The sequence below is a fragment of a genome, unplaced genomic scaffold, assembly GCF_019419815.1.
Source record: "Pyrus x bretschneideri cultivar Hongxiangsu unplaced genomic scaffold, Pyrus_bretschneideri_v1 Contig1, whole genome shotgun sequence".
In the NCBI taxonomy this organism is placed as follows: domain Eukaryota; kingdom Viridiplantae; phylum Streptophyta; class Magnoliopsida; order Rosales; family Rosaceae; genus Pyrus; species Pyrus x bretschneideri.
Genome location: NW_025999390.1, coordinates 12950195 through 12959351, shown reverse-complemented (window position 1 = coordinate 12959351; position 9157 = coordinate 12950195). Strand labels below are relative to the sequence as shown.

Here is a 9157-nt window from a genome sequence, read left to right as displayed (position 1 = left end):
TAAGGCTATACATACATAGCGTCAACCATCATCATGGTTGTCTATTAGCCTGGGATGTTAGGTAACAACTGAGAAAAGACACACCAAAGTAGCAGAGTTATAGGTGTTCATCAAACAAAACCAAAGAGACAATCACCCAATGGTAAGAGCCACATATAGTATGATGTAATGATCATCATATACTACTACTAACCGTGAAAAATGAAAGGAAACCTTGGAATCCTTTGTGATATATAAATACGACAACCACAACACTCGGCTATCAAATTGAAAAAAATGCAAAAGACTATTTACTACCCTCATATTTCATGGTTTTCAACATTTAGTACATCAAATTTTTTTCGTCCCAGAGTCGTACCTAAAGTGTAAATTTTGGGATAGTCTCATACATCCATTAGTTAAACTGTTAAGTCTGCCGTTAACTAATGATAGTCGTGCCTATGTGGACAATGACTGAGCGCCACGTGTCATTTAAGGGGTCCACGTGGATATTAAAAAATTAAAAAAAAAAAACTAAAACAAAAATTTTAAATTTAAAAAACTAAAAACCAAATCTAAACCTAAAAAATTTAAAGTTGCTGCCGCCTTTGCACCCAACCTACTTGTTCTTCCCAGTCCACTGAGACCACCCAAGCCGCTACCTAAGCTACCAAAGTCGGGTAAGCCATCATCATTTGGAAAACTGCTTTGCTTCGCTTGTTGAAAAGGACCTCCATTTTCGGTTTGCATTTGTGGGTTGTTTTGGGAATTTGGGTCGGAGCCGCCATTGTTCTCGTCCTCTTCCTCATCTCGTTCTGGTTCACTTCCTGCTGCAACAGCAACAACTCCTCGAAAGCCAAGACCTTTACACATAACTTTTCCGCCATCCCAAATGTCTCTAAAGGGATCCAAGAAATTCGAATTGATGACTTCCGGAACAACCCATCACAGCCCAACCCGAAATCCATCAACCACCAGAGACATCCTGACCCAGGTTGTTGACTCGGACTTTACCAGAGCCCAGCCTCTGCTTCTCAAGCAAGGCGATCACCACGACAGCCCTGCTGGGAGTGGCGGCCAACAGAGAATTCATATTGAGATTGGAAATGACCACCAAATTTCGTACCTGAAGAAGGGCAGCGGCGGCGGAGAAGCTCGGTCTGGGGACCAGGGGATGATCGATGCGCTGGAGGTTTCGCATTTTAGGTAGGGACATTGGTACACTCTCAGAAAGCTTGAGGATTCCACTAATGGGTTTGCCGAGAGTCGGAATGAGTGTAAAGAGGAACTTTTGCTTTCGTCGCCGTCGCCAAAGATGAAGAGATTATGCAGCGGACTGTTTTTCTTCAATCAGATCCCGGTCAGCTCGTTCGGGTCGATTGATATGGTCGAAGGGTTGGTAGCTAGGTTTGGAAATTGTGCGAAGAAAAGGGCGACGGCCAAGAGGGCAATTTTAAATTTTTTAGGTTTAGGTTAGTTTTTAAAATTTTTAAATTTTGTTTTAGCTTTTTTTAAATTTTTTTAATATCCACGTGGACCCAGATTGGCACGTGGCGCCCAATCATTATCCACGTGGGTGCCACATCATCAGTTAACGGAAGACTTAACAGCCAGACTAACGGATGTATGAAACTGTCCCAAAATTAACACTTTAGGTATGACTCTAGGACGAAAAAAAACTTCATGTACTAAATGTTGAAATCCACAAAACATGAGGGTAGTAAACAAAGTTTAACCCATGAAATTTGGGCAGCCATACCTTGCGACGACATAGTTTGGCGGCACAGAACGGCATCCAAGGAAAAGGGAATGATGGGTCTAGTCCATAATCCCCGATCGGAGAGAACCCCCTCCTTGCTTCTCGATAGATCTTTCCTTTTTTTTTTTTTATCCTTCTTTCTTATATTTTGTTTTATTATTATTTTTCTTCTTCTCATCTTTCCATCTCAACCGTCCATCTCTATCCTTCTTTCAATCACAGCCACACACGTGGCACAAGACTGATGCTCCAACAAATCTGGAGCTTCTAGATTTATGGTCAAATGACCAATTTGCCCTCAACTTTGTTCGTTTATAACACCTTCGTTAAAACTCCAAATTACGTTCCGTTTGGGCCCACGCGTTCGTATCAATACGTACTATCCAAATATGCAAAGAAATCTTAAAAATTATGGAAAGGTCAAGTATGTCCACAAAGAATCTCATTTAACACAAGAGGGGCAATTTCAGTCCTTTTACTTATCGAATAAAATTTTTATATGCTGTAAATATAAACGCGTCAAAACTACTAATATGAATATGAAATACAGAATACAGTAATTCTAAATAGTAACATCCGGGGACGGGATTTCACAATAGCTGCATCAATTTTTTTATAAAAAAAGAACTTACACATAATTTTGTGTAGAAGAAATACGTAAAACTATAGTATACCGCAGAGGGTTTCTTCCTACTATGTATTAGAAAGTAGTAGAGATCTCATTTTAGTAAATATGGGTGGATTCAAAAACTAAAAATCGAAAAAAACTGAACCGAACACCAAATCGAAATCGAAACAAAAAAAGCTAAACCGAATTAAAGAAACTGAACTGAACCGAAATCTTTTGGTTCGGTTTCAGTGGTTCAAAAACCACGGTAATATACTAATATTGCGCATAAAACGTTCATGGAAAGGGAATATTTGATTATTGGAACCTACAGAAGTCAGAAATGCACATCAACTTTCCACATTGCCCTATTTTTTTCTCTATCAAAAAAGTCATCCCTATTTTTTTCTCTATCAAAAAAGTCGTTTGATAAAAGTTTTATTTGCCCAAAGAAAATTAAAAGCCACCTTCATGATGAAATTTGGAATTTATGGTAATATTGAATGGATAATATTCTTTAGTAAAATTATTGATTAGAATTGAAGCCATGAAAAGTCAGATATGTAGAACCACCGCCTTTTTTTAGGGTTACTGATCATGTATTCTTATAAAATTAATTTTGAGATACATGCATATAGATGGAATTTTTTACAATTCTTCAATTAAAAATAGAACTTCTTACACTGAAAAGACAATAAACAAATAAAAAAGAGATCACTACGACGTGAGTGAAAATTGACACAAGTTCCACGAAAGTTCAATTGAGTCTCGACGTCGGACTAGCTTCTTTCCGAAGATGTGGAATGACTCGTCGTCTCAGGGATCGCTTAGAAGCCTATTAAGTTAGCATTGAGTGATGTCTATGCATGCAGCAGTCGGACTGACGAGATATACATAGGGTGGTGTTATCTGCATACCCTATTTTTATCTCTTACATACTTTTTGTTAGTTTCTGTCATTTGTTCTTCATCAATTCATTTAGTACAATAATCAAAAATTAAAAACTAATGTATAAAAGATAAAAATAAGCATATGAATAGCATCACTATATATTTATCGTAGTCATGAATCTCCTAACTTCGACGGCCCTTTGAAGGATATTTTCGATGCAAGACTTAATATCCTAGACACCTATTCCTAACCTACGACAAGGGCTGGTCACGCTGAAAGAATATTTTAATATTTTAGTTTGGCCCTATATGAAATGGTTCATGTTCATGTGTGACTACGTTCGATTTAATGAATATTGTTTTGGAAGCATTCATTTTAGTCAAATTATGAGAATTAATTTTCTAATTCATTACTGTGATAAGTGATAATAAATTATGGACTTTATTAGAAAATGGGTCATTTTTTTTTGCATATAATAGTGCACATACTTATCTATGTGACAGTAATGAAAAACACGTAATAAAGTTTTAATGTGCAAGTAAGGCTAAAGAGAAACCTAAATTTCCTCTACACCTACAGTTCGTCTACAAATCGTTGAAGATATATATACTGTGAATCACATTTAACGGTTAATTATCAAGGTATATGATTTACGTATTCTACAATAATTGTTTGCAAAAATCATAGAGTTCAAAATCTTGAAGCATGAATTGATTATTAGGAAAACTAATGAAAAATGTTTGAAAACTTTAAGTTTTAACGATAAAAACAAAATAAAAGGTAAGGTGAATAGTACCATGATTGACTTTTTAATGTAAAAATATGGTTTTTCATTAAAAAAAAAGTATCGAAAACTTTTCATTAAAATTTCCTTAATGATTACAGCTTTATCAAATTTTAAGTTTACAACAACGGCTCGTCAAAATTTTTCGATAAAAAAAGAATTACATGTAAATTTTGTAGAGAAGAAATACGTAAAACAATAGTATAGCGCAGAGGGTTTGGATTTTTTTAAGTTTTTTCTTTAGAAAGGTGGAACATATTTTTTTTTTTTTTTTCAGGACGAAGAGGAACTGAAAAATTAAGCCACTCTGCCACTGACCTTGAAAGCCCAAAAAAAGGAAAGCCCAAATACTAGAGCTTAAGCGCGCCCAGTCCGTCGTCAACCTCCCAACCCCGCCTCTTTCTGTCAACACTCTCACTCATGGCTCCCCCCAAAATTCTGCTCTCCGGCGACGTTTCCGGCAACCTCAAGCAGCTCTTCAAACGCGTCGTTTCGGTATCTCTCTCTCTACCTCTACATCTGTATCCTTTTTCTAGCTCCACTAGTTTTCAATTTCTAATTTTACCTGAGTTAACTCGTTCTAGGTCAACAAATCGGCGGCGGGTCCATTCGACGCGCTGTTATGCGTGGGCCAGTTCTTCCCGACTTGGCGGACCAGCTCGACGAGTTCAACGACTACATCGAAGGCCGGGCCCAAATTCCCCTCCCGACCTACTTCATCGGCGACTACGGCGTCAGCGCCGCTAAGGTCCTCCTGGCTGCGACGAGAGACGCTGGTAATCAAGGCTTCAAATTGGACGGCTTGAAGATTTGCGACAATCTATACTGGTTGAAAGGCAGTGGCAAATTTACACTCCACGGTATAGTCCAATGTGCTTTAAATTCCGGCTTATTTTTGTCGCTTACGTTTCTGTTTGGTTACTGTGAAAATAAAGGAGGGAAATCTGTAGTTCTGTTTGGTTACTGGGAAAAAGGAGTGAACTGGAGGTTAAAAATTTTGGTTTTGAATTGTGCTTAATTAGAATTCAGTAGTTTACTTTGTTTTGCTAATGAATTGCATTAAGCTTAAGTTAGTTTGCGGTTTCTGTTCTTAGCTAATCTTTACTATATTTTTCCTAAAATCGGATTAGTTGCTCAGCTTGATTAAGATTATTCGAATCACATAATTCTGTTCAAAGGCGAGTGAGTAATGCACAACTTAGGGATTGAACTTTTTGAGTGTGGTAAGCACTGAGGAATGTGTGAATGGTTGTGATAGCTTACGATAGTGATGTAGTACAGAATTGGGCAGTCGGAATGTAGATAGTTTAGCAGAAGCGAAAACTCAGAAAACTTAAAGTAAAACAATAGTAAAAGGTAACTGGAATCTCTCTGCCAAAAACCCTAAAGACTTGATGTTGATGTCCACATCAATAGTTTGCTTATATTTATTTTAACGTATTTACTAATAGACTGATTGACTGATAGTTGATATCCGATCATTTATGTTTATAACTGATTCTGGTCCTCCATTGTTTAGGGTTATCTGTGGCGTATTTATCCGGTCAGCAATATTCAGATAGTCAACAGTTCGGGACATATAATCAGGACGATGTTGATGTGTTGCGAGCAATTGCTGAGGAGCCTGGAATTATTGACTTGTTTCTAACATATCCTTGTTTTGCTATAAATTTCTTCTTTTTTATCTTTTAAAATGAAAAGATGCCTCAATTGGTATCCGTTACATGCATTTTTTTTTTGGCTGCATGTTTTCATTTATAGACCTTTTATGTGATTTCTTTAACTGATTGTTACTAATAAATGGCCCAGCGGGATCACTAATAGAGCAAATACATCTGATGTTCCCCCTGTAGCCTATGAGCCTTTTGGCAGTGACAATATTGTGGCAGAGCTAGTAGCTGAGATCAAACCGCGGTATGAATTTTTTGGAGATTATTGCATGACATGTCACTTTTAGTACTCTCCTCAATTGCATCTAGTAGCAAACAGAATAATTTTAGAGTTTGCTTTGGATAGTAGCAACAACTCTATGATTCTGATCAAAGTTCGTCTTCTGTGGTAGCTATCATATTGCAGGCACGAAAGGTGTGTTCTTTGCACGTGAACCATACTCTAATGTCGAGGCTGTACATGTGACCCGCTTTTTGGGTCTTGCTCCAGTTGGAAACAAAGACAAACAGGTATGTTCCTTATAATTTGGTCTTGGGAGGAATTGATGTGCGTCTGTCCCTTGTTTTGGATAAAACCCTTCAGTTTTTTATCGTTACATTACATCTTCATTTTCTGTAGCTTCTAGGCATTAATAACCTATTGCGTATTTGTACTTGCTCCTCAGAAATTTATTCATGCGCTTTCTCCAACTCCAGCATCTACAATGTCTGCTGTGGAGATTAGGACAAAGTCGACGACCACTACCTTATCTCCATACACATATGAGGAGAAAACAGCTCATTCAATGGAAGCTGGGAAGAGGTCTAGCGACAGTATTTCTGATTCACAGTACTGGAGATATGATGTCTCCCAGAAAAGGCAGAAACATGGAGATGGTAATAGGCTGTGTTTTAAGTTTGTATCGTCTGGCTCTTGTCCTCGAGGCGAAAGTTGCAACTTTCAGCATGATGTAGATGCAAGAGAACAGTCGTTGAGAGGTGTTTGTTTCGAATTTATGAACAAAGGAAAATGTGAAAGGGGTCCAGATTGCAAATTTAAGCACAGCTTACAGGATGAAGGTGAGAGCAATTCTCAACAGAGACGTGGATCTGGAAATGCTAACAGTAATAGGTCGGTCTCTGAATTACACTTTTATGCTTACTGAGCAGGCCAGTCAGACGGATTCAAGATGTTATTTCTTTTGGTTGTAATACTTAAGTTTGATCCCACATTGCAGGTCAACAGAGTGTTGGTTTTGTTTGTCAAGCCCCAAAGTTGAATCACATCTAATTATCAGTATAGGGGAGCATTACTATTGTGCCCTTGCTAAAGGCCCACTTGTTGAAGATCATGTGTTGCTAATCCCTATAGGCCATTCACCGAATACTGTTTCTCTACCCTCAGAATGTGAAATTGAGCTTGATAAGTTTCAGAATGCTCTGAAGAAGTATTATAACAAACAAGGAAAGGAAGTTGTTTTCTTCGAATGGGCTTCAAGACGTACCACTCATGCTAATCTTCAGGTAAGGATCTGTGTTGCAAATGTTTATGTAAGAAGTTCTTGGGTGAATTACTTACCCCATCGTTCTTTTGTATAGGCTGTTCCTGTTCCTTCAGCCAAAGCAGCTGACGTTAAAAATATATTTAACTTAGCAGCTGAAAGGCAGGGCTTCAAGTTCACGACCATGAAATGTAAAAACCCATTTATATTGTGTTCAATCTGCAAGGAACTTTTCAAGTACAATTTTTGAGAAACTTCCAATATTCCTTCGCTTCTACTGTACCTTTAACTGATGCTTCTCTTCATTGCAGCCAGTAATAATTATGATGGGAGAACACTGTTAGGGGAACAGTTCGACAGAAACTTTAGTTTTTTCTATGCTCAGCTCCCTGATGGTACAATCCTATCACATTCGATTGAAGAGAATGAGAAATTCTTACCTCAATTTGGACGTCAAGTAAGGACATGGTTCAACCGATTGTTTATAATCTGCCAATGTGTTTCCTGACATTCAGAAGGTTGAAATCCAATGACAAATGATATATTTTGCAGGTTATGGCGGGTCTGTTGAAGAAGGCTGACAGGGATGATTGGAAGAATTGTACAGATAGCAAAGAAGAGGAAACCAAGATGGTGGAAGATTTCAAGAGTGGATTTGGAGAATTCGATCCAAATAAGTAATTTCTCTCGAAGGGAAGTAACCACCGAGAGTCATAAACTTGTGACCTATGGTTTTATCAAATGTACTTTTGCATTTCTCTGTCTATGCTCGAGGTCCTCTGTATTCTTGCAATTTTGAGAACCAAATCCAAGGTTGCCCCGTATAGGTCATTTTTGTCACTTTAAGGTGGATAGCTAGCTACCACTTTTGGATGAGAACTAACCACAGATGTTCTCTAGTGCTTCCCAAACCGAACAACTTGTCAGTGGTTCATTCTCTCTGCAACAAGTGAGATCAAGAGGTGGCCTTCAAAGATGAGACATTGTCCAGTAAGTTAACCCAAGTACCGATTGGTGTCGATTATTGTTCATCCGTTTTTGTATTTTTGGATTCGGAATCTGAGTTCTGTTATAAATCTACATCCAGAATTGTAATTCTCTGCTATCTTCACCGCATTAGACGGCTTCAATGTGAAAACACATTCTTTAATTAGCACTTTCCAGTTTTGTGGCCTTTGAAACTCAATCATTGCACTCCACTTTGCAGTCGCGAGACATTTCTTTTCGTGTTTTCGTTTTGTCGATTGAGTGATGCAAGCAGAAACGGCCCTGACCCGCATCTGTTGGAATGTGATCAAGAATACAAAAATTATGCATCTAATAATTGTTAAAATGATTAGTCTTATGCTTATGATAGAAGGGGCAAAGGGTCACACTCTCAGGGTCCATACAATTATTACAATCCCTGATTGCCGCTGAAGACCTTGTTGAGTGGGACTCCAGTTTGGTAAGACTTACTAGGAGTAAGGAGCCTACTAGTGTGCCTTTCCAGCCTTTAGCAAAGCTGCAGCCTCAAAAAGAAACAAACCAATGTTGAAATAAAGAGTGCAAAGTTGAACCCTACGGGACGAGAAAGACTTACATGGCATGGGACGCTATGATGGTAGTGTACTGGTGTCATGTAATTTGATCTCCAACTAGATGAGAAAAATCTCTCATCCACATTGAATGTCATGTTGACGGTATCTCAAACCATTCACGCACTGTCGGGAGGTTTCTCTCTGGTCCCAAGTGCCAACCATCTTTGTTCTTGTTGCAATAAGCGATGCAGGATTGAATTGTCTTTGTCGGAAGTGAAGGCTTGGCCTACAAGCTATCTAGTTAGATGGTCATAAAGAAGCTTTGTGGCAGAACAGTCACGTTACCTTTGCTTTTTAGGTCGTGATGGAAATATTGCAGGCCATTGCTCGAACAAAGATGGAGTCAGCGACAAGAAAACCATTGGATCACAAGGTTGCTCTAACTACTGAGTAGAGAAATCATTGT

General features: G+C 38.3%; 1 protein-coding gene across 1 annotated transcript; it reads left to right on the top strand.

Moving 5' to 3' along the window:
• Positions 1 to 4335: 4335 nt before the first annotated feature.
• LOC103943997 (zinc finger CCCH domain-containing protein 64) lies at positions 4336 to 8321 on the top strand. Its single transcript, XM_009354384.3, is given in 11 exon segments — positions 4336 to 4515; positions 4605 to 4665; positions 4668 to 4880; positions 5540 to 5669; positions 5815 to 5934; positions 6083 to 6200; positions 6356 to 6801; positions 6908 to 7193; positions 7269 to 7362; positions 7483 to 7628; positions 7724 to 8321. Coding segments are annotated over 11 exon segments (1818 nt in total). The 5' UTR covers positions 4336 to 4440; the 3' UTR covers positions 7853 to 8321.
• The last annotated feature ends 836 nt before the right edge of the window (positions 8322 to 9157 follow it).